This window comes from Scardinius erythrophthalmus, assembly GCF_964197995.2.
Source record: "Scardinius erythrophthalmus genome assembly, chromosome: 22".
NCBI classification, from domain to species: domain Eukaryota; kingdom Metazoa; phylum Chordata; class Actinopteri; order Cypriniformes; family Leuciscidae; genus Scardinius; species Scardinius erythrophthalmus.
In genome coordinates, this window is record NC_138242.1 from 21539696 (window position 1) to 21567029 (window position 27334).

General features: G+C 38.1%; 1 protein-coding gene across 1 annotated transcript; it reads right to left on the minus strand.

The window, feature by feature from the left end:
* Positions 1-1221: 1221 nt before the first annotated feature.
* Positions 1222-19485, minus strand: dap (death-associated protein). The gene is made up of 4 exons (XM_081352745.1): positions 19267-19485; positions 18023-18128; positions 5129-5171; positions 1222-2275 (listed from the first exon to the last, which is right to left on the minus strand). The coding sequence occupies exons 1-4, from the start codon at positions 19319-19321 to the stop codon at positions 2156-2158; spliced, it is 324 nt and encodes a 107-aa protein (XP_081208871.1). The 5' UTR covers positions 19322-19485; the 3' UTR covers positions 1222-2155.
* Between the last annotated feature and the right edge of the window lie 7849 nt (positions 19486-27334).

Below are 27334 nucleotides of genomic sequence, written 5' to 3' on the forward strand. Positions count from 1 at the left end.
ATGACACACCTTACCCCTAACATGGGCAATGTTTTTGGGTGGGGATTTTTAAAAAAAGGCCTTATTATAAACAATTTCGGTTTATAGGATCCTGGAAGTAAAAATCGGCACAGCTTACCCCGCTCTTCTTCAGAGCTAGGAACAGTAAAACCAAATTCAAACATATTACAACAAATCTCAGGTATGAATGGTTCTGTATGCAGAATAACTTTGTTTTTAAATGAAAGTATATGGATAGATATCTGTTTGAAACGTCTTCTCACTGACCGTCACGTCATCTCTACAGCACCACTGTGCCTCGGACTACACAAAATACACAGTCCTCACATTTTATATGGAAGAGCTGACGTTATGTCACGGTGCCGTTTACACTATTTTAGGTTGTACTAAATAAACCAAAAGTGATGACCAGCAATACTTGGAGTAAGAGTGTCATTGTAACTTTGGAATAAAACACTGGTTTGTAATACTAAAGTGTGCCATCATTTTGTTGAACTTTGAGCATGTGTAAAGGTGAAGCACAGACCTTATTAAGCTATTGAGGTCACCGGTTTGAGCTGATAGATGCTGAGGTACTTATCTATCTGCAAGGTCAGCACTTGCCCAGGACAACATGAAGAACAATGAAGCACCCTCTGCTGGAGAACCGAAGCACTGACATGCGATCTGCAGCGGGACTGATAGCCTATCAAAGACAAATACCCTGAGAGGACCTGAATGTCAGATAGACCCCAGGGTTTGGGTCACTCTGAACTGGCTTCAAAGCCACAGCTCAATTTTCAGATAGCACGCTATGGAAAAGTACAACCTTGACCTGAAACGTGACATTTCGTAAGGGTTTAGCTGCCACTCAAGCTTTCGAGTTTCACCTTGAGGTTTGGCCAGCTGGTGTGCTAATGGCATGTACCGCAGAAGTCTTGCTGTTTCGGGCCCAGAACACACCGTGGGATCAACCCGTAGCCCGCGGCAGCTGTTGGCTCTTATCGACACCTGAGCGGAACACAAAGTCAACGACTAGGGATAACAAGAGAGCTTGAGAAGACGAGATAATGAAAGCGAGGAAGAGGAGGAGGTAAATCCTGAGTGGCATTGGGTGGAGAACAGGAAGCTGCCGGCTTTTTCAATAGACCATAAAAACTAGGCCATGGGATTACACACAAACTTCTTCTGCTGAACTTAGTGATATACTGCCCTCAATAATATTCAATAGGACAAAACAGACACGGCAATTGTTTTCAGTTTTTATTACACTGCTTGCAATGCAAGAAATTGAAACTTTTTACTCGCCACAAATTCAATTAATTCAGCTCAAATCGCTGTCATAAACATAGACAGCTAATAACATCGTTTGGTCAATTCTTTCTTGTAACTACAACCTTAAACAGATTATTTTTCTTCTGGAAATGCAATTCTAGCATATACTTAAAGCAAAGAGTATTGAAATCCTTTTATTTTTTATTCTTCACAAATTTCACTATCACTATTCATATGCTGTCTTGCAAGCACTGTTTTCTAAGGGACATGCAATTCTAGCATATGAATGTTTTTTTAAAGGCAAACAAAATTAACACTCCCCTTTTTATTCTCCATAACTTTTAGCAATTAATTCAAATTGAACCACTTAAATTATTTTGTAGAGAATTTCAGCTTTACACGTCACTACCTATTTGTAAAAGCACTGATAATTCCATCAGGTAATGAAAAGCTATGAATTTGTTTTTAAGAGCAAAAAGGCGTGCATGGTTTTATATTAATTCTTTATTCAGATAACCACACCTAGTACCTAATGCCTAATATACAACATTCACCGAGTTCAAAAAAACGATTTATACAATTTACATCTCTCTGGAACGATTCATGTAAAACAAAATTAAAAAATAAAACACAGCTCCACATATCCCTCATGAAATGAACACACAGATTATGTTTCTGATTAGTGATTCGCAATGGAGCCTTCGATTTTAGTGTTGCAATGATTTACAGGTGAGAGAAAAAGGAACGTTTGTCATGATACTAGTCGAAACAGGACGCTTGCAGGCACATACGGAATGGGGTGGGTGCTTGACGGTAAGAGATCCCTGGCAACCTGAGCAGGTGTTTGGGGTGGTGTGGTCCTGGCCCCGTGCCCGTGGTGGTCTACAGCTGGGTTAAGGGCTCACTTCCGAGGCTGGTGGATGTGCTGGTTGATGTGATGGGCCCCAGGAAGCTTTTGTACCGAGGGCACAGGTTTCTGATGGGCCACCTGGGCAGCAGCAGGAGTGAAGTCTTTATCTCCCTGAGAAGGACAAACAATAATAACAGTCAATTATAATGTGTCCATATGATAAGTGATCTGTGTGCAGTGAATCACTCTGATAATTATACAACACTCAGTCCTGGTCCTCTACTCTGATTCACCCAAAAATGAAAATGATGTCATTAATGACTCACCCTCATGTCGTTCCAAGCCCGTAAGACCTCCGTTCATCTTCGGAACACAGTTTAAGATATTTTAGATTTAGTCCGAGAGCTTTCTGTTCCTCTATTGAAAGTCAATGGACGGCATACTGTTCACGTCCAGAAAGACAATACAGACATCATCAAAGTAGTCCAGGTGACATCAGTGGCTCAATCTTAAGTTTATCAAGCGGCGAGAATACTTTTTGTGCGCAAAAAGTAAACAAAAATAACAACTTTATTCTACTATTCATTTCCTTCTCTCTGGGCCTCGAGCTATTTCACGTAGTGTTTTTGCGCAGCGCGTCTATGTTGTACGTCACACGTAGGCTCACTATTGGCTCACTTTTTGCGCACAAAAAGTATTCTCGTTGCTTGATAAACCTAAGATTGAGCCACTAATGTCACATGGACTACTTTGATGATGTCTGTATTGTCTTTCTGGACGTGAACAGTATGTCGTCCATTGACTTTCAATAGAGGAACAGAAAGCTCTCGGACTAAATCTAAAATATCTTAAACTGTGTTCCGAAGATGAACGGAGGTCTTACGGGCTTGGAACGACATGAGGGTGAGACATTAATGACATCATTTTCATTTTTGGGTGAACTAACCCTTTAACTAAAACGATTCAAAACATTTTTGTTAATTGAAATAAAGCTTAAATAAAATCAAATGTAAATATTAGAGCTTAAACTAAATGAAAATTAGAAATGTTGTCATTAGAACTAATTGAAATTAAAGTTTAAACACTAAAATTATTAACTGGACATAAAAACAAAAACAAAACAAAATTAATAAAAAGTCAACTAATTTTGAATGTTATCGTTATCAGTCCGATAAGAAGATTTGGCCGATATATTAAAGCCAATAAATAATGGATTACTTCCCTCAGTTGAGACACTTCAGATGTGCACTGTTCATCATGATGGTTTTAAATTACTTGAAATATGATTAGAATTAGATTAGAAAAGTTAAAGTAGAAAAGTGTAAAATTAATTTTAAAACTTCCACTGGTTCAAACTAGGCTAATATACTTTTTTGTTTAACTTATGTTGAATTGCTTGGGTGGCTTTTAATGGTAAGATTTTTGTTTTTGTAATCAGGCTCTCAAAAATTATATAAAAATGTGGATTTAGATTTATTAGCCAATATATCGGTTATCGCCTTTCAAATCGAACCAAAACAATTCTGCACTCTGTTCAATTAATTACGATTTATATCAAACGACAACCAAGTCATCTCTGTATGTGTTTTCTAGTTGCCATGCATTTCAAATCGAAACTTTTGATGAGAGACTGAGATCCTTTTGGCTTTGTTTCGTGTCTATTAACATGAAAAGGAAAGCGGCACACAGAAGCATCTGACATGCAGCCGGCTGATGCCCAGTGAGGACAAAAATCCCGTATTGCAAGAAAGCAGCAGCCGCAGACATTCTCCAACATCACTTTAATCCGTATGAGAGAGTCTTTCAGAGCAAGCTTTTGAAGTAGATTACGGGGTGGACAGTCCAACAGTGTAACGAGCCAAGACTGAACACAAGCGTGCCATTTTTCTATTTTCTGTCTGTTTACCAGCTTGCTGGAGGACTAAAAGAGCCACAGATGTGAGTATTTAGAGAAGAAATGTTGCATAAATTGTGCCACTAGGAGCTGTTTAGATCACTTTAAAAGTAAGAGGAGGCCAATGGCCCAGTAAAAGGGCTCCATGTGCATCGTGACATCCTCACTCGTAATGGCCTGTGACATACATACTCGAACACCACGTTCTCTTACACATCTTGAGCATCTGACATGTTTGCACGGAGGACCCTATATAATTAAACGGCAAACTCTCCCTCAAAACGCTGCATGCTCATCCTGGTAAGCATGCACGGATCTGTCACATCAAAACATTATAAATCCGGAGACGCGGACAATCCCATGGCGGCAGAATGGATTAAGGTCAGCTTGGGCTGGAAATGAGCAGAGTGAACTCTATGTGACGAGCCATTCAACAAACCCCATACAGAGTCTCCAGCACATCGGACTATTGATATGATCTCAATAAGTGATGCAAGACTAAAACGGCTTTTATCGGAGCAAACTCTATGTCTGAGCCTCAGGCTAGGGTTTCGTGAGGACAAACTTTGGGGATTTTAGATATGAGCAGGTTTAAAATGAATTTGGCACTGCTTTCACACCAGATGCAAATATTCGTTTGCAGGGAAATGTTTGAATATAAATAAGGCAATTCTATGGTCCTATTCAAGCTAAAAATTCGGCATTTTTTTATATGTACAGCAGTCCAAAATGTCTTTGGACAAGGAAAATTGACAGAGATATGAGAATAAAATATTTAAATAAGTACTTAAACCCGGTCTCATGCAAACGGCAATTCAATGCAATAAATAAATAAATACTATATCATACCTTCACATTTTATCCATTTATATTTTATTCAAATTAACTATCTACTCTGTCGGCAGAACAGATGGTGAATTTACACATCAGTATCACCTATAGTACAGGCGAGAATTTAACCTGACGAACATTCAGGAATCTGTCTTTGGTGTGAATAGACCTTTAGGAAACAATGTGTCTCACATTTGCTATGAACAGGTCTTTATATAAACCATCTAAACTGTTGGACCAGGAATAACGTGGCCTTTGATTTAGATTTTATGATGTAATCAATGGACATGTGTACCAACCTTAGTGACGACTCCCGAGACCACAACATGCATCTTTGGTGGGCTAAAGATTGAGAAAAAAAAAAAAAAAAAAGAGAGAGAAGACCAGTTATAAACAGAAAGCAACACAAACAAACAAAAAACACATTTAAATATATGTGCTAGTTAATGAAGCATAAGCAAAACAGATGACAAAGTGTTTGTGAAGCAAACCATTCTCTTTTCATGTCAAACAGCAACTGATTGTAAATAAGCCTGTGTATTAATCAGTCTCTGATTTTTTTTAAGGGATCATTAATTTTTCCACAGGGAATATATGAAGGAGAACACAAACAACTCTGTAGTCTGGTAATGAATGAACCACTCATATTTCAGAAGGGTGAAAAACCTTCCGTGGGTTTCAGCCAGATTCGGCTCAATAGTGCAGCCTTGTGTGCGGGCCAAAGACACCTTTAAACTGAATGTAGACAGAAGGTGAAGGCCAACATTTGACCAGAGAACTTTTTTGTGCTTGCGGGTAAAGTATTGGTTTATAACTTTGGAAACATCATCTCACTTCACTAATTAAAAGCAAAAGGTTCATAAGAGATTGAATACAGGTGTAAATTTAGATTTTTTTAATTAGTTAATGATATTTAGATAATTATCAATATATAATAAATATATACCAAGGCTTTGTGACAAATTATCAGCACTATCCATCACCATGCATAACTGCGTAATTTATAATTTGACCAATGCCGAGCAGACAGCAGTGAGAGTGTGAGGCTTGCACTGATTAGCTGAAGGTCAACAGCCAGCATCATTATGGGTGCAGGAGCTCGGAGTCAAATTGAGCTCAATCAAAGATCTGACGTGTCTGTCAGCAGACGCCCTCTACTTCACATAACTGCTGGAAGAAAGCGTCTTTTCTGTGTCCGGACACGTATCAGATCAGATGCAGGGATGGAATACTAATGCAACAAATTAGCTACAGCGCTGAAGGAAACATCATCATATAGATTTCATATTCAGCAAGTGTGATCAACATTCACCAGGCCACCGATTACAGTGGGATTAGCATGATAATTATTCTTCTAATTGTAGCATTACATGGTATACAATACTACTGATGAGTGAAACAAGATAATGAACAAGATATTGCCTAAACAGCCATTTGCATATTGGTTAATATTAACCAATAGGTTGTACGGCATTGATGATGTAAACTAACAGACAGACGGGACTCGTACTGTTTTCGCCAAAAGTGCAACCGCACAATATTTCGGAGCACTTGCCCATACAGCTACGGCTCTGACAGATACGTTATAACATTTGGCAATTTTGCCAAACGTAATTGACACTAGGGACAGTTGACGGGCCAGTGCTGCATCATCACAAAAGTTTAATTGAGTTCTTTCACGTCGTCTTGTGCTTGAAAACACCTACTCAAACAAAATTAAGTCAAAATGTCTATCTTGGCAAGTGTCCTTGTAAACAGTCAGTTATGTCTTAACTGAACATAAACAGTTAAATAATTACATTGGATCATGCATTAGCTCTTAAAGGTGCCCTAGAATGTGAAATTGAATTTATCTTGGCATAGTTAAATAACAAGAGTTCAGTACATGGACATGACATACAGTGAGTCTCAAACACCATAGTTTTCTCTTTTTTATTTAAATCTCGTTTTTGAAAAACACCCCTGAAAAACAGGCGAATCTCCACATAACACCAACTGTGACGCAACAGTTGGGATCATTAATATGTACGCCTCTAAAAATTTGCATATGCCAGCCCATGCTCAGTGCCAGGCGAAACTGCACAGCCGAATCATCAGAAGTTCTGCAGGTGAAGAAACAAGCGAGGATCATAGAGAAAATGGCAGATCTATCTATAATCTATCTATAATCTATCTATAATCTATCTATAATCGGATACCGCTACAGTTAAATTCGAAGTTGTTAGTTGCTCTGCCCATTTCACCGCGGACTGTTTTTCTAACCTGGAACAATATCAAGCAGCCAGGCTTCTCTCGGCGTCTCAAACGGACGAAGGGGGCAATTTCAACTAACGTTATATTCCCGCAAGCGGTAAGTAGTGATTTTATTAACGATAATTTACACTGTGTTATCTAGATCCAGCGCGATATTGTTTTTTCCTCGAGAGACATCGTGGCTTGCAGACGAGCGAACGAAGCATGGCAGTTGTTCAGTGTTTGGATGTAACTACAAATGAACACAAAAATATTTTTTTAGCTCCTTCATCCGAGCCTCTGGAGAACCAGTGGGTTATGTGAATTTCTGATGTGTAATTGTTCAAGTCCAGACAGATAATCTTTCTCTCAAAGTCGTTCAACACTGTTTATGCATCAGTAGATCGCGTTGCAGTGATAAGATCTTCATTCACGCGATCGACAGGCTGTCATCTGCTCAATGCTGGAATAGATCTAAATACTTAAAAAACTTACCATGATTCGTTAATCCCGATAGCTGTAATAGTAAAAACGTATAATCGCTGTAATAGTAAATGTTTTCCAGATAGCTCTACATGTAATGCCAGATATTTCATATGCAAGCATGTCAGCCAATCACAGCAGTGGGCGTTTACACTGAAGTCTCACAGCAGACACGCCCCTTCAAACAGAGTGTCCAGATCAGGGTATGAAATCAGGCTAGGAAATATGCCTTTTATTTCTAAATTATAACAAATTTTGATCTAATAAACATACTAACATTATAAGGGCACCCCAGGAAACATTATAAAATAATAAAATAATCCATTCTACGGCACCTTTAAAGCAACACTAAGGAACTTTTCCTCTTCGGTCGCCCTACAGGTTGGAAGCGGAATTGTCCATTACTGCTGTCGTAAATAATATCGCCGCCCGCAGCCTACTGTCGCACGCTGTTTATCCAGCACCGACTTTGACCGATGTCCACAAGGTAGAGTATGTTGCATTATTTCATGAAAGTATGATGTATTGCGACATCAGAAACGAAGAAAAACTAAATAATGACTATTGTAACGCTTGACGTAAAGCAAGTCAAATTTGTAGTTTTCTCATGTCTCATTCGAACAACAGAAACGCGACCCGGTTTGGCAAACTTGCATAGTGTGGTTATAGCAGATATAGGGCTGTAAAGCGAATCCAGAAGTTCCTTTCACCCTGTTACGACTTGATGAGCCACTGATACGATTTTGGAAACATTATTTTAAGGTAAAAAATGTTCCTTAGTGTTGCTTTAAAGTGACAGCAGCCTAATAAACCTGTTGCCGTCTGTTTTTAATGTTAATCAAACAACAAAAGACAAATAACAATCATTCATTGCGCTTGACTGAATAACTTTAATAAGGATTAATCTATGTTTCATGGCTGGTAAAAAATATGTATGGCCGGTACATTTTCTTAAGTCACCGGCCATACACAGGTGTGGCAAATAGTTACTTTTTGGCCCTTCAAACAATGATAGTCAATGGGTCCAATGTTGTTTTAAACCCCATTGACTTTTTGATTGTATGAACCCTCTACAGGAGAAATAAAGTCATACAGGTCCAGAGCTACATGACAGAGAGTAAATGACGATAAAATTTGAACTCTCTCTTTAAGCCCTGGTCACTTCTCAAGGCCTGCGTGAACATGCATGTGTGTAAAGTAGGGGGAGTAAATGGAGGGGTCTGATGTAAAACCAGGTGCTCCAGGCAGTTGGTGAGGTACAAAATGGCCTATAAAAATTCCCGAGGGACAGGGAATTTACCGCCACCATCTGAGCACAGAGCAGAAACATAGCTCCAGGCTTGTGCAAGCCGTCAGCCTCAGAAATGACTCTCATTTATTTTCCAAAGCCAAGCGTTTCCCTTAAAGCACTAACTCAAAAGAGAAGGTCAAAAGTGATAATTGACCTTGACATGAAAAATAACTCAATCAAAGTAGAATAATAATGTCAAAGAGAGAGTTTTGAAGAGTGGCCATTTTCCGGTAGACCTTCTCAAATACTACACCGTCTGTAGTACATTACACCACCGATCGCACACTGCAGGAAACCATGCTATAAAAGGAGACAATTCAACTGCTATCACAGCATGACACATCTTGATGTTTCAACATACTTAAGGCTGAACATAAATGAGGGCATTGTGAGAAGTGTGGGACTTCGTCTGTAATGCTGTGAAATGTAGAATATGTCAGAAGTTTGTGGCTTTCATCTTGCTGTGAGGAGGAAACTCCAAAGATTCAAGACAGTGACAGTGTGAGAGAGAGAGAGAGAGAGAGAGAGAGAGAGAGAGAGAAAGAGAGAAAGAGAAAGAGAGAGAGAGAGAGAGAGAGAGAGAGAGAGAGAGAGAGAGAGAGAGAGAGAGAGATACTTATACACTTTTTTTTTAGCAATTCCATTCTACACCTGAGGATGGCAGTGGTGTGCTTGTTTTCAAATGAAGAAATCAGACCAGAGATGTTGCAAGTACACTAACTACAGTGACTAATTAGTAAAAAGTAAAAATCATTGATGGAAAAACACATACTGAAATAGATTGCAGGGTAAATATCAAGGTAAATAACTCTTATTTTATTTAAGATTTAATTGTTCATCTTAAACAAAAACATTAATATATTAGCTAAACCTCTCCTGGTATTATTGTAAGTAAAAACCAAGGCAATTCCTGTGATGTCAAAGCTGAATTTTCAGCATCATTAATCCTGTCTTCAGCGTCACATGACCCTTCAGAAATCATTCTAATATGCTGATTTGCTGCTCGGTTATAATTAATGCTCAATTATTAATAATGGTTAATTAACATCAAGGTTGAAACCATGATACATTTTCCCTCAAGATTCTCTGATGAATAGAAAGGTCAAAAGAACAACACTTATTTAAAATATAAATTTTTGTAACATGTTTCTGAAGACAAGCTGCGACTTTACATACAAATAAAAACTTAGTTATTCCAAACTTTTGTTTGAAAGTCTGTCTGTGTGAGTTCATCCATCCATCCATCCATCCATGCCTTTTAGAAGCCATCCACACACACACACACACACACACACACACACACACACACACACACACACACACACACACACACACACACACACACACACACACACACACACACACACACACACAACGAGGGATGGGACAGTGGTTTGGCAGAGGGAGTGGTTTTGGCCTGATGGAGATTCTGTGTAGAAAGAGAACGAACTGCTATGGTATAACCCAATCTCAGCTTCAGGAGCAAAGGCGATTGCTGCAATTAACAAGTCGGCACAGACGCTCACAACTTGCTGTCGTCATGGCAACCACATGGCATAGCTTTTATTTACTGATGAGCTAAATCGGGAGGAAAGAGCAAAAACCACTTGTCTGTAGCTGAGGGAATGAACCGTGCAAACGATGCAAAATTGAACCGCACCTGAAGATCCATGCTTAGCCTCTGGTGCAAACACAGGACTCAACATCAACAGAATACAAATACAGGGTGGACGGAGGAATGCATCTGCTCCTTTTTTACATATTCCACATCAGTTTTAGTGTAAATGTGAAAAACAGAGCTCAGAGTACATGCTTACTGGCATATAAAACCCATAATCGAATGAACCAAAATATTAATAAACGAACACACAAAGGCTTGTTTGTTAATGGGAGGTGTTAATATTCTGCTGAGCTTTTTGCGAAGTTCTGCATGTGCAGATTCTGTGTGGCCTGATACGGACACAATAGAGCTCTGATGAATGGCTTACTATTATCCAAATAAAAGCCTTTCCCCTCTTAATTGAACTAACGTAGGGGAAAAAACTGCATCGGTATCTGTCGCTTATAATTGTATAAAAATTTGTAGTAGTGAAACTAACCCTTAATGCTGTTCCTAAATTATAAATTCACATTCCTACCAAATACTGATGATGAAAAAGGGAAATGTGTGTTGCTAAACTAAAATACTTACAATTATAACATCCAGTTATGCTTAAAGGGATACTCCACCTTAAAATGAAAATTCTGTCATCATATACTCACCCTCATGTTGTTTCAAACCTGTATGAATTTCTTTCTTCTGCTGAACAGAAAGGAAGATATTTAGAAGAATGTCAGTAACCAGACAGTTTTTGGTACCATTGACTTCCATAGTAGGAAAAAATATACTATGGAAGTCAATGGTACCAAAAACTGTCTGGTTACTGACATTCTTCTAAAAATCTTCCTTTCTGTTCAGCAGAAGAAAGAAATTCATACAGGTATGAAACAACATGAGGGTGAGTGAATGATGACAGAATTTTCATTTTAAAGTGGTGTATCCCTTTAAAGTCTAGATAATGCACGAGAGATCTTTTGCTCAAAGCCACTGGGTGAATGGAGAAGTCAGATTTGGACTTTAGTTATGCAGCTCCAAGTGTGTTTTGACTGACAGGCGGAACATTTGAAAAGTAACTTCTGTGGTAATGAGATAACATATAGTTATACAGAAATTCTTCCGACACAGCAGAGAGGCAAATTTAAGCAGATTAACTGAAACAACACACCAAGAGCCCATTATTCCAATAGCGTCAGCACACTTCGCTAAACAGCGCAGAGAGGGAAACTAGCATGGAAATAATTGTCATCAAACTGTCAATTTTTATTTTCCTTTTTTCATATTGCTTTATTAAAAGTCAGCATCCCATTCCCAGTTTTTGCAGTCGCTCCATCCACAGCAGAACGGAGGAATTGGGATGCGCTTTAGCAGTGGGTGAAATGCGATGTGGTTTCCCTCAGCGTTGTGGGTGAAGTGTCCAAAAATTGACTGCAGTGTGTGAGAATCATCGCAAGTCAGCCTATGAGCTTCTACAGAAACAGCTTTTGCTGCAGGGTTCAGCTAATGACCTGAATCTGCCTGCCAGTTACTAGCAGTCACACTCCATGTGTTACCGTCTAATGGAAACTGTTTACAACATCTCAAGCATCAACATTCTGAGATGCTCTAATATTCTGACTTATTATTTTAATGAAAACAAACAAAAAATAAATGTCTCAAATTAGCAACATTTAATATAAATGTATTTTATTATTTATAATTATTGATTATTATATTACACTACTGTTCAAAAGCTTGGGGTCAATTGCTACTTTTATTATGAAAGTATTATTATAGTCCTATTATACAGTTGTATTAATATCTAGTTCAGTCATGAAACTCTAGAGGGCGCATGCAACCTGCAAGCAATCACATCATTACAGCATGGCACAAGCTGATTGGCCTCTGCTGATCCTGCAGCCAATGAGATTGCTTGCTCAACATTTAAATAGTCTGTTTAGTCCTGCAGCACACTATCAGAGTTACTCTAAGGGTACGTTTACACGACAACGATATGCTTAAAACAGAGAAGTTTTTCCTTTGAGTTTTCCGCAAAGTCACACAGATGCACGGAAATGACTAAAAACCCTGTATTCTGCTGCCAGGCCATTAGATGGCGATGAAACACTATAGACTGAACACGTGCATGACGTCATCGTCTTCAGAGATTTGCATTTTTGTTGTTTACACGAGACTGTTTTCAAAATCTTCCACTTTAAAAACCCGTTTTCAAAAGTTGGTGTTTTCAGGCACCAAAAACGCCGTTGCCGTGTAATTGAACGGCCAAAACGCATAAAAAGTTTTACGTTTTAGTTGAAAACGGTGTCGTAAACAGCCCTTAAAAACCATCCACCTGCCTATATCTGCTACTGGATTTATATATGACTATTTATGCATAAATATATAGCAGCAGCAATAATCAACAGCAAAGCAGATCTAGTCCACCAAGATTAAATACATTACCGTTGCCATATTCAATAACATGCTAAAAATATTCCCGAGATAATCATGATTGAATTATACTTTATATTTATACTCGGAAATAGTTTTAGCTATTGTTATTGAATATGGCAACGGTAATTTATTTGGTCTTGGTGGACTTGATCTGTTGTGCTGCTGCTGCATAAATAGTCCTGTAGCAGATATAGGCAGGTTGAGGGTTTTAAGGGCTGTTAATATAAAAGTATTGCGACGGTTTAGTGAAATCACCCTTGTGTCTTCTATCCTAAACAAATCAGCCTCAGTCATCAGAGCAGCCATCTAGCAGAGTACTATAATGAGACAGTAAGTTGAACTTGGGGAAGACGGTGGAGTTTCCTGCATCATGAACAGGCGTACACGTCTAAGAGCGAGCTCACCAGCATAGCACATTACATTAGCAGAGCCATTCCGTTTGAGCCTCTGATCCATCTAAGACGACCAAATTACATTTGACAGGTGGTCCCCAGACAGTGCTACTTGACTTGCTGTGACAAATGTGGTTTTTTCATCAGAAGCCACCTGCTTACAGGCCATCTCTCTGCTAGCACAGCGAAGTGGGAGAGAGACAGAGCAAGACATGGAAGAGTGTGTGTGTGCATGTCTGGCACATTCAGCTACTGGACACAATTAAACAAGTATTAATATCTATAATAAAAATGAAATACAGGCAAGGAACACTTCAATCATTCTGAAATTCAATTCTGAGATGGGAGTTGCCCAGAGTTGCCCATAAAGATCCAATGATCCGTGTCCATGGAAGGCATTAGACTCCAACCTGAGCTCACTGAAAACATTCGTAAATGTGCTTATAGGCATGTATGGGAGCTTTGTAAAGGAATAATGTTTGCAGAGGAAACCCCTTAGTTTTCAGCTAGAAACAGTGTAAGACTCAGAAATATTACATCTATCAATTGTTCAGTTTTGGTTCCTTATACAGGTCTTGTGCATTGGCCTCATACAACTACTGTACCATTTCCCCTCAGTCCAGCTTTCTGAAAGTAAACTCAGTCGAGACAGGGTCACAGAGGTCTTAATTCAATTCCACAACACTTTCTGAGGATGCATTGTAAAGGATTTTGTTTCACTCTCTCCCTGTTGTTGTCTTTGTGCAACTATTGTCTCGCATTTTGTCCAAGTCTGGCACATTATTTTGGCAAATGATTTTTCTTTTGACTCACTAAATGCTTATCAGACACGTTTGATGGCAGACACACTATTCAGCAGTCAGTATAATGACTCACTTTTGCTGATGCATTTATTTATCTACATGCATTGAGGGCTACAAGTAACATGTTGGATCAGATGGATCAAATGTTTGCAAATGTAATTTTATTATCTATATCACTTCGAAGATAATTTTGCTTTTCTGGTGGTCGAAGGCGTTTATGTCCTCTGACTCGGAATTATACATTACTATTGCAACACCAAAATGAGTGAAATAGTAATAATCAATAGACAAAACCACAATATAACAAGTCTTTTTTGCAAACGCCTTATTAATTACTTGTTTAGCAGGACACAGTTATTTATAGTGTTGGGGAAAGTTACTTTTAAAGGTAATACATTACAAATTACGTTACTCTCTAAAAATTAATTTAAAGGTGGTATCAGTGAATTCAGGCCCAAAAATATTTTTATCACATTCATCTAATCTTTCCTAACGATCCGCTAGCTGCCCGCCCCATAAGCATGCCGTCAAAAAAATGCGTCTCTGTAGGCAGCCTAGGCTCTGAGATCTGCACACAAAAACAAATGGTTTAGCCAAACACTCAAAACCAAAACAAATAGTGTTCCAACCAATCATCGACAGGGAGAGGGTGTTGTGAGGTTTTGAGCCAGCTTTTTCTTCAGCTCTGACTTCGCGTGCAGCCGTGCACGAGCACAAAACCTCACAACACCCTCCCCCTGTCGGTGATTGGTTGGAACACTATTTGTTTTGGTTTTGAGTGTTTGGCTAAACCATTTGTTTTTGTGTGCAGATCTCAGAGCCTAGGCTGCCTACAGAGACGCGTTTTTTTGACGGCATGCTTATGGGGCGGACAGCTAGCGGATCGTTAGGAAAGATTAGATGAATGTGATAAAATATTTTTGGGCCTGAAATCACTGATACCACCTTTAATAACTAAATGTTATTAAACAATAATAACTCCCTAATAACTAATTGCGTTACTTTTTATGGAAAGTAATGTGTTGCAACTGGGATGGGCTTGGTTGTTTTGTTTCTTTATTAACCAAAAAAATAAAAAAATAAAATGTTGGCAAATGTAAAGGCCCTTTCACACAAAAGTGAACTAAATAAGCCAGGCTGAAGGAAATACAAATTCTCGCCTGTACAGTAGAGGGCGCAGCTCAAAGAAACCTATCAGCTGTGCTGCCATCTGGAGTGAGGAAGAAGAAAGTTCAACACTCTTTAGCAATAAAAACAAAAAATGAAACACAAATATAACGTTTATCTAAAGACAATTTTGCTTAGTATTGTTGAACTGGATCATCGAAGGTCTGTAGCAAAGACATTGGTTAATAAAGTGAGATTAAATACATAAAGTATATTTAAGTTATTTAACATATTTAATTCCAGGTTTGCATAATATTCTGAGTTTACATTTCACTGTTTTTATTCATTTTGAGGAATACCGAATCTATTTTGTGGAAGTGAGATGAGTAAATGCATGATCACATTTACCAACAGCTTGCGTCATTCAGCGCAAACCCTCTTTTGGTGTTAAAAAACCACTGTCAGGATATACTAAATACATGCAGTGAAAAATAAGCACTGAAAAAAAGAAAAAAAAGTAGCACCCATTCACTAGCATTATATGTTTCACAGGACCAAGATACGCTGTTGTTGTAATGTTAGCTATAGTAACAGGACAGTTTTGAGTGTCATTGTTTGTCTGGAGCTGGTGTGCTGCTGGTGACAAACAACAAATTCTTGCTTGTGTACTTCCATTGTTTCTTTGTAATATTCGCTTTATTTTTTAAAGCGCATTATTTTGCTTCTCTACAGCTATGATAAAGATTCATCCACTATTGCATTGTGTTTTCATGCATTTTGACTGTGGAGAAATGAAGGGATTTGTATGTTTATTTGGGTTGGGTCAAAAATCAGCAGCGTTTCTCAGAAATGATACTAACCAACTATCCAAGAAATCTCACTGGTGTCAACAACTAAAACAAGCTTTGTAAAAACATCTGAACACAAAGAGACTACACAGGAAAATGGCGAGTTTCCTCTCTGCTTGCCAGCGTTGCGAGAAAATGCCAAACCTAAATAGCGTGGGTACAGGGATCACATTCTAACATCACAGTGCGTTTCTTGGGCACTGAAACCACATTTTAACCTCTTCTCTTAAATGTCCACTCACAAGCGGCCGCCATGTTTCTGAAGGTATGCCAAAGAGATATTAAAAGCAGCTTCAGGAATGAAACACCTCGTAGGATTTCCTGCAGCAGGTTGAGTGAGCTGATAAGGGTAACGGCGGCCGATCAGTCATCAGGTACAGCGGTGGAGGGGACAAAGCCAGAAAGCCTATCCGAATCAGCAGCCAAACCCTGTGGACACACCTCAGTAGCGCTGAAAACAGGTCAGCTACAACACAACACAAGCACAAAAGAAATCTGAGGACTGTAAAACCTTTGCACTGCACATATGCACTTGCACAACTAGCAGCAAGACAGTTACCCAACAACAAGCAGATAACTCAATCCAAGCTATTTAAGTTAAACACACTCCACCACAATGAAGAAAACAATGTGTGATATCCGGCTGTTGCCTCATCTTCCTTACTGACACACCCGAGAAGATTGTTACGCTTAGTTTGCAACTAAGAATGACTGTCATGTGCTCACCAATTCAGAAAGTTGTGTAAAAGACGACAGTGTGCTGCTATATTCACTTTCACTCTTACTCATCGAGAGACAGATGGGCATTAACACGGACTTAATCATCATATTAAATATTCTGGTTTGGTGTGGGCCGCTTAACCAACACAGAGCTGAGTGAGTTTAAGCTAAGAAAAACATTAGTTTCAGCAGAATCCTCTCCATGTGCCAGCAGTCAAATGGGAATTGCACACCTGTGTCACTGATCAAATGTTTTTTCAACTTGGACTCAATGTCAAGCCAAGACTCTATGACCTTTTAAATGAGTTACTAAGGTCTAGTAAGAATTCTGTTACTTAATTAGGGCTACAATAATCACAATATGCCTTAGTGTGATTATTAAATTGGAATGTATGCGATTTAATTAAATAAAAATATGCAATACATTTTTTTTTATTTTTTTTTATGTGAGCCATTCATTATATAGTGTTTTCAGTGTCTCATAGCAGCTTGGTACAGAGCTTTAAAAAAATCCATTTTAAAAAGCAATTTTTATTGGAGTCACACCCCCTCCCTACACACACACAAATCATGCAGCCCTACATAGAAGTAAATTTTACCTATATTATTATTTTAACAATTTTGCATGAAATAGACAGGAATTTCATTTATAAGGGGATATAAATAATTTTCAATGACAATAAAATGGCTGTACATTATGGCTGCTGTGCTGATAAATATATAAATAAACATGCAATATTGATTTCAGTTTAATTAATTGAATTATGTGAGAAGAACTGTAGTGAGTGACATCGCTAAGTTTGACAGCAGTCAACTACAGTTTAGTGTCATTATGCAAAATATCCACCTGCAGAATTCAGCCATCAACCAATCCGAATGAAGTATTACAGAGAGTTGTGAAATCAAGTTGATAAGAGGCTGGTTATGGCTGGAAATAAGTCAACTGGTTGCAAGTCAACAAAATGAATGTGTAAACATGATCACAGATACTAAGGTGTCATGAATTGATGCATGACACTGAAACTTATTTTATCTCTTGGGCAACAAGAGAGAAAACGTATAAGGCTTACAAGCCAGAGTTATAGGTATAGAACCTCTTCGTGTATACTTCAGCACTAAAATGAATCAATAAAAACAAAGCTCCAGCTTTTTTTTTTCCTGACAAGTCTGCAGCTGAAAATATAGTCTACCATGTATTTCGATAGAAGAAACAGCCTATCAGCGCAGAGAGATGGTGAGCTGGAACTGGAATGCATACTGCAGAAATGTGAACGTCAGCATACTTACATCTCAGTCTCACCATATTCTTCACTGTCTTTGTCATTCTTCTTCTCTGGCACTTCATTTGCAGACTGGTGCTTCTGAACTATCCTCATGCCTCCTCCTACTTTCACTGCCACAATTGAACAAAAACAAATTCAGAGTTTTTTCCTGCATTTATTACATTGCACTTGTCATACAATGTTATACAATGACATAAATCACAAGCGTCTATTTAGTGTGCAAGCGTTTTCCCTTGGCCTACTTTAAGGGTCATCACACATGTTGTTATCTGATTTTCTTGTGTACTTTACACCGCACTGATAGATACGCTGACGAGGGGAAACACAATGTGAAATCACACATTTACGCCACGTGAAAGGAAAAATATGTGGAGGAAAAACTATGCCATGTGTCACAAACGTGGTTGATCGTATCACACATTTGACTGTTAGAAACGACTGACTACTTGTGGAAAGCAATGTGTAAGCACTTCCTATCAGCTCAACCCTGCACTAGGGACACTCCACGAAAAGTATGCCTTTCACATCCCTCATAAACATATGTGTAAGCAATGAAAAGCTGACACCATCTTTTACTCTGTTATTATAGGTATTTTGCTTGACACATCAGCAAAAATTCTGAAATTTTATCCTATTTTTGTCAGATGCCTTTTATGGCTCAACACAGCCCTGTAATTATAATATATATATATATATATATATATATATATATATATATATATATATATATATATATATATTTGCATGCCTATACACAAATAAAAATTACATATACTTTGTATATTGTTCTTATTCTCTCCCCATATCAATTCCTAAAATTAAAAACTATTAAACTAAATAACATACCACTTCCAGAATTGAACTCTTTAAATAGTCAAGCCTGTTACTACCCTTTCGGACAATAAACAAACTGCACTGAGCAATGGGAATAGTGGAAATATCAACATTAAAATATATTTTTTCCTTAAAAAAAAAAAAAAAAAGAAGTTTCAAGGCCCTGAGCACAAGGTAAATTGAACTGGCATCCCTTTCACTTTTTGTTTTTCAAAGACAAAGCTATATCCCAACGAATAAGGCCCAATATAATTTATTAGCATTAAGAGATCTGATGCAATGTCTAAAATCTACAGAGATGCAAAGAAAACCGCATTTTCTATATTTAAAATAGGCACACATTTGTCGGAATGATCCACTAGACCCCCCAGCAGAAAAACAACAACAGCTAACTTAAGCAATAGCATGGATTACCAGCAGGGAGATGTCCAGCTTTGGTCTCGGTTTTCTCTTTGGGCGGCGATGACATGACTGCTGTCAAGCGCTTCTTTCAAAGAGTCGCTTCGTTGTCTTCAAAATAAAACCAATCCTTCTGTTTCCTGGATGAAAAATAACGCAGACTACTGTCGACTTCGTCAACGTGGCTTTTCCCTGCCCATTGTTTGGCAACGGTGCGTGATGACGGCAGTGGCCGCTCCGACCAATAAGAGCGCTTATTGAGAAAGGACGTTCCTCCTCTTTTCTATGGAAAGTCTGATGGAACATACGGGGGAAATCAGAAAATACAAATCTGCATGTGCGGTGGAACTTTGATTTATAAGCCCACAGGTCGCATTTTTTGGAAACAGGTGATAGAGAGAGGGAAGAAATGTTCTTTATTTTCATCAAAAGAAAAAATACCAAGGAAAAAAATATTTTCGATTAAAATTTTAAATGAGAAAAAAAAAAAACACCACTAAAGAAATCGGTAGTAGCCTAGTATGTTTAAAATCACGCAAAATATTACTCACATAAGATGAAATCATTATTATAAGCTGTCATGCACTCTACTAAAAAAGTAATGTCTGGAAAATGTTAGCAGACATAATAACCTTTAACATGGGTTATTTGGAAAACTGTTCGCTTAAAGGGTTAGTTCACCCAAAAATGAAAATTCTGTCAGTAATTACTCACCCTCATGTTGTTCCAACCGCGTAAGACCTTCGTTCATCTTCGGAACACAAATTAAGATATTTTTGATGAAATCTGAGAGCTGGATCACTCCTCCATAGGCTGCTAGGTGACCGAAACTTGCTGGCCCAGAAAAGTTATTAAAGAGATCGTTAATATAGTCCAAGTGACTACAGTGGCTCAATCTTAAGTATATCAAGCGACGAGAATACTTTTTGTGCGCAAAAACAAACAAAAATAACGACTTTATTCCACTATTCATTTCCTTCTCTCTGGGCCTCTAGTTGGTTCACGTAGGGTTTTTGCGTAGAGCGTCTGTGTTACACGTCACCTCGTAGGCTCACTATTGGGCGACTCTGGTCATGTGTGATACGTGGTGACGTGAAACACAGACGCGCAGCGCAAAAACACTACGAGGCCCAGAGAGAAGGAAATGAATAGTGGAATAAAGTCGTTATTTTTGTTTGTTTTTGCGCACAAAAAGTATTCTCGTCGCTTGATATACTTAAGATTAAGCCACTGGAGTCACTTGGACTATATTAACGATCTCTTTAATAACTTTTCTGGGCCAGCAAGTTTCGGTCACCTAGCAGCCTATTGAGGAGTGATCCAGCTCTCAGATTTCATCAAAAATAGCTTAATTTGTGTTCCGAATATGAACGAAGGTCTTACGCGGTTGGAACAACATGAGGGTGAGTAATTACTGACAGAATTTTCATTTTTGGGTGAACTAACCCTTTAACTCAAGAACTTGCTGAAAGTGTGAGTGGTCAATAGACAGCAGATCACTACTGCACCTACTAATCTACTAATCTGGGTTAGAAGAAAAGAAAACACACTGTTCTCATCAAAACATACAATGAACATAATTAACATTTAGCCTACACTATGGGGAAAAATGAATCATGTCAGTCTTGCACAAGTAGGCCTGCATAACATAATGGAGTTCCCCAAATAGACACTGAGGAATGCATATTTGAGATCAAAGTCCTTATATTTAATGTTAACCCATGTGTTATTGTGTGCAGATTCAGAATCATATCATACCAAAGTGCCAGATTTTAGCCCAACTACTCTAAGGCTGTCTGAGTAGGAGGCTGTGACGCAAACAACATTTCTTAGTATGGTTTGTCAGTAGCCTATCAGTAAATCAAGTTCTGTTCTTCACAAGTGCGTAAAATAGATAAATCTCAGATGTGTGCCCTATTGCACTGCAAGTTCAACTGGCATCTGTTGAATTGTGTTGATGAATTTACACTGAGGTGAATCATGACCACTAGATGGGAGACTAATGCTTTAATAAATGACACGAGTCTTCATTTTGAAACAAGCCATACAACTGCATAGAATGTCACTTTTTAGGCAGCTGGTAAAATAATGGAAACAACATTAAAATCAATAGAGTTTATTGTGACGGAGCAGAATTATTTGCAGCATAAAAAGATTCTGTCCTGCTAGGTGAAGTGTATCCCATCATATATGCGAGGAAATACATCCTCACTGACCACAAAAAGGCATGTGGTTCTGGGTTTAATGAACAGTTGTATAGTGAAAGGCAATAAAACAGTTATGAATAACCTAAAAGCTTCTGATCTGAGCCTGATAGATAGAGGCAGTGGTGATCATGATATATTAATCACAGGTTGAGCTGTATTGTGCAGAAAGAACTGTGTCATATGATGTCTGACTCTGTCAATAATGTGGATGTATCATGGGATATTGATAGGAGCTTTATGTAACCTTGCATGCTCTAATAACCAAATCGTTCTGATTAACATGAAAGACCTTTTGAAATCGTGTTCCTCTAACAGTGACAAACCTGAAATGTCCGCATATCATTCACCCCCTCTTCCTTATTTTCAGATTTTCACATATTTTCAGGACAATTAAACACACCCTCATCACATCTAGTAATACCTCTCAGTATTTTAAAATAATGATCACTGCAATAGTCATTGTTTTATAGAATTACAGTAAAACTATTATTTTGCTATTATTTACAAAAATGTTTTAAATAAAATCAAATGTCACATTAAAAATGAAACTAAAATGACTGAACCTAAAATATTTTAAGAAATGTGCAGTGTTGGGGAAAGTTCCTTTTAAAGGGGTCATATAATGGTACATGCACTTTTAAAAGTTGATTGTACTGAAATTTCTATTGGCAGTGCCTGTAGACAACCATCATAAAATGATAAAAATCCATCCAGTGTTTTTTTTAAATCTTCTTATATGTTTCCCCCTCTCCTGAATCAAGCTTTTCGATTTTGTGACGTCACAAAATCGACGCCCCTCCCACAATGGTTGATTGACAGCAGCGTTTCAACACAGCCCCGCCCTCGCGCCCTCGTGAGCGAGCTGTCAATCATAGTCCGCGCCAGCCGGCGCGTTCATTGCTGCTGATAGCTGGAGCACTGAGTAGAATGGCGTCTCGATTGTGGTGTTCTTCGGTGTAATAAGGAACACAGCAGTCATTTTGATGTTCCTAAATCCGAACCGCTGAAGACGCAGTGGCTGAGTTTGTTTTCGAAGGGAATTCAGCGCGATCAACGTCAATGCTTTCATGTTTGCGCGAATCATTTCACCAGACTGCTTTACAAACGAGGATCAGTATAAAGCTGGTTTTGTTAAGAAGCTGCTCCTGAAAAAAGGATCGGTATCAACTATTCGTGTTCCTGCTGCACCTCCAGAAGTGAGTGAGTGTAACGTTTTATTAACCTTTATATTAACCTTTATATTAATCTTTGCAAATCGCTTGCTGCACGCTTCACGATGAATGCGGCTATTTTTACACTCAGCGTACATTACGGCATGTTTTCTATGTATGACGTTCTCAATATAATTCATAATCCCATGTTTATAATAAACAACGCGTTATGGTTATTGTGTTAAATTGTGTTACAAACATAGACAGTAAAAGAAATGGACACAGCGACCCCATTGGATTCAACGGAGACAAAGTGAAGCCCATTAGAAACTTTTACTTCCTGGGGGTCCAGCGTACTGCGCAGACTCAAACTGAGCTCGACGACGTAGATGTGACGTGAGCAAACCGTCTGTCTTCTAGTGGCTGTGCCAAGATCAATCTGAATCATTCCCTTCCGAAACTCGCAGAGACGGAGAGCGTGAGTAGGAGCTGTCCATGATCTTGGAGCAGGAGAAACTTTTTGTAGGTGTTCTGATTAATTACTTTGTCATTTTGCCTCGACGTCCTCCCGATTGCCCGCGAGCTTCTCCTCCTGTCCATACGGTAATTTCCTACTGTGCGACAGAGAGTCGCGTGGCTGTGACGCAATCGTTAGCCTACTTTTACAAAAACTGCTTCTACAGGGCCATAACGTAAGCTACAAGGTAATGGAGCCTTTTATACATTTTCGTGTTTCTTTAGAAATAAATAATGGACAAATGGAGTCTTTAAACGCCTCAGATGTGAAGTTATTCGCTGTCAAAGTGACGCCAAAATGAATGGGAGTCAATGGGATGCTAACAGCAGGTGGGGTTCCGTTAGCCAATGGCGGCGTCCGGGGGTGCTTCAAAATAATACAAATCGCTGCACCCTTGGTTACAAACGGTGTACGCACAGAACAGAGGGGCGGGGTGAGCAAAGCTCATTATCATTTAAAGACACATGCACTGAAACGGCGTGCTGAAAACAGAGCTGTTTTTGACCAGGTAAAATTAGTGTTTTCTTACAATACTAATGAGAATTTTTAATTAAAGTATATTACAGACTTTTAATTTAGACCCTAAAGAATCATATTAGCTTTATGTTATGTCACAAAAATGACATTATATGACCCCTTTAAAAGTAATTTAGCAACTACTCCCTAAAAAGTAACGTGAGATAAATAAGCCTCAGGCTGAAGGAAATGCAAATTCATGCCTGTACAGTAGAGGGCGCAGCTCAAACAAACCTGCAGAAGAATAGGACAAAATAAAAAGAAACATAAATGTGATGTTTATCTAAAGTCATACTAGCTTATTAGTATGTTTGAATCGGACCATTCAAGGTCAGCGAAATATTCTGTGGTTGTATTTCACTGTTTTTATTCATTTTGAGGAATACTGAATCTGTTTTTGTGCAAGTGATTAAATGAGTAAATGCATGATCATATTTAGTCTAGAACTACACTATGCATCATGTTTACGCAGCGCACTCACAACGCCTCTGCACTTATGATTTCTCTCAACATGGAAACAGGAGAGGTGTCAGTCAGTAAATGAGAAAACAAAGTGCGTTACTTATTTGAAAAAGTAATTTAAAAGCAATGTGTTACTCTACCAGTTATTTGAAAACGTAATCTGATTACGTAACTTGGTTAGCCTACTTGTAATGGTTACCCCCAACACTGCTAATATGTACACTTAAAGGGTAAATAAGGTACAAAGGTGTACCTTTTGAAAGGGTTCTGCCCCAGTGACAGCTTCTGTACCCTTTTCCTTTTCCTGAGAGTGTATTTCACATTAAAGTAATGAGAATTGTCGAGCAGAATGAGCTTAAATGATCTGAAAATAATGTTACAATGCATAAAATCTTCATGGTCCTATATGATTTTTTGGGGGGTGACCTAGACTCCTCTTCATATTCCCCTACATGAAAAAGAATCTATTGGTCATTTTGGAAGGAAACAACACTGATGTAATCAGATCTGGCACAAATGTGTAGCTTCTGACATTCACAGATGCCTAAACTAACAACCCTTTTCAGTCCAAAATGAATCCTGACGAAAATTCATTTTCCCTTCATGAATAATTTCATCTGCAGTGGGATGATGATTCTTTAGTTTAACTTTTGTCTACACAGAAATTGATTTTGTGGCAAATCTGCATTTTAGGGGGTTCTAATTCATGGATGTGTCAAAGAGATGGGTTTCGAGTTTCTTGCCGTATTTGCCCTGGCATAAAATGAATCACATTGCTGAATTGAAGACCTATTTTCATGCCACATTAGATTATAATCCCACAGTGTGAGACGGCACACACTGAAAATGAAACTTTGGTACATATTGAACACTTAATCATTGCTAGGGTTCAGGGGAAATTGAGCTATTCTGCACACCCTCTGAATTTAATTTTACAACTTCAGTGCCGAGGGGACGAGACAGCGAGGGTCTGACTCTGAGTCTTGCATTGACATATTTCAACCTGTGAGTCAGTAACATTTACAGGCTATAACTGAGACAAGTGCTCTACAATTGCCAACGTTCAGAATAATATCCTAGAATTCAAGTGTCCAAACAATGGTAATCTAATTTAACGTTATCGACTCTGTTCGTAAATCTAGACAAATCCAATTATGGTATTTTGTAAATGGTCTAGGACTCAAGATGAGAACACTTTTGTTTTATGATATGCAAGACTGAAGGAAAAATAACCATATTTTGTTCCTGTAGTACTGTGCATGTCAGGGTGTCCTGAAAACAAGAAAAGATACTGCACAATATTACATATAATATTTCCGTAACACTTTACAATAAGGTTTACTTTGTTAACATTAGTGAACTAGGCCTACATTATTTAACATGAACTATAACAATGAACAAAACATTTGTTACTGTATTGTTCATGTTAGTTCACAATGCATTAACTAATGTTAACAAATACAACTTTTGATTTTAATAATGTATTAGTTAATGTTGAAATTAACATTAATTAAGATTAATAAATGGGGAAGAAATGCAGTTCATTATAAGTTCATGTTAACTAAAGTAGTTTACTAATGTTAACTAATGAAACCTTATTGTAAAGTGTTACCGAAATGGGTAATCTATAAATTAATCTCAACATGTACTAATTAATTTTCAAGATCAAAAGTTGTATTTGTAAAAATTAGTTAATGCACTAACATGAATTTTTTTATTAACCAATATAGACAAAGATCAATAAATGCTGTAAAAATAGTTGGTTCATGTTAGTTAATGCATTTAATTAGGCCTTATTGTTACCAATATTTCCTCTGCCATTATCTTTCAAAAGTTCATTAATTCATTCAATTTTTTTCTTTCTTTTTTCTATCCAGCAAGGATGCAAAAATGACAGTAAAGACATTTACAGTGATTTTTATTTCAAACAAATGCTGTTCATTTGCACTTTATTAATAAAGCATCCTGAAAAAGAAAATCAGTTTCCACAAAAATAGCAGCACAACCGTTTGCAACATTGGTAATAATCAGAAATGTTTATTGAGCAGCAGATCAGCATATTAGAATGATTTCTGAAGGATCACGTGACACTGAAGACTGATGATGCTAAAAATTCAGCTTTGCCATATATATGAAACATAGAAAACAGATATTTTAAATTGTAATAATATTTTACAATATTACTGTTTTGCTGTATTCTTAATCAAATAAATGCAGCCTTTTAAGCATCTCTTTGCTTATAGAGAATCATTTTACCAGATGTCGCTCAGGCAGATTTCAAGTTGTGTGTCAGAAAAAAAATCTTTTAAAAAATAGATTTCAACAAGGACACTTACTAGTGTACAAATGTCTCCAATAAGACCCTCAGCGGACAGGCTGATGATATCACAATGGCTCGAGGGCAAGTTTTACTCCAGCTACTATATCTAGCTGATGCAATATTACAGAGCAGAGCAAAAAAATGTGGCTTTTCCATGACTTTCACTTCAGAATCAGTTTTACAATTCCCTTACATTTTCATGGCCCCCTCATTCTTGTGTCACAGATCAAAACACACATCTCATTTCTGTATGTCCTTCCTGCTCTCTTCAGTGCTGGATGCTGGAACTCTGTCCCTGAAAGGAGAGAAGTAATGACAATACTCACACTGACGGGAAATGATTAGAGAGAGCCCGTCTCAAAAGGCTAAATTTAAGGTGCCTGTTACTTAATCCCCATAATGCCTCACCAGGCATGAGCCGCCACATCCTCCCTCACTAAGAGAATCCATGTGCTTGTTTATTTTGTCTCCTTCTACAGGTAATAAGAGTTCCAGGCCCTCTCTTCACGTCTGTGTGCCTATGTGCGAATTATTCGGCAGCCTAAATCGGCGCAAAAGACCCCTGTTGTACATCATGCAAAGCCTGCTGGGGATGTAATGCTCTGAAACTGTGCTCTCCACTGAGCTATGGATTATGGGAAGGATTCAACACCAGCATCTCCTGCTTCTGTTTTCCTGTTTCCAAGGGAACACTCCATAGTCTCTTTCATCACGGTGATAGAGCATTCGGATGGCTGCGGATCTGACAATACCGCACCCGACTGGAAGTGGTGGAGGAGCGGATCAATAAAAGGAATTGTGAGTAATCCTACTTGGTCAGTGTCCAAATGTTTAAAAGAAATTTGCTGTTATGAATATATAAAACACATTATTTAAAGCAGCACCAGGTAACTTTTCAACCTTCATAATA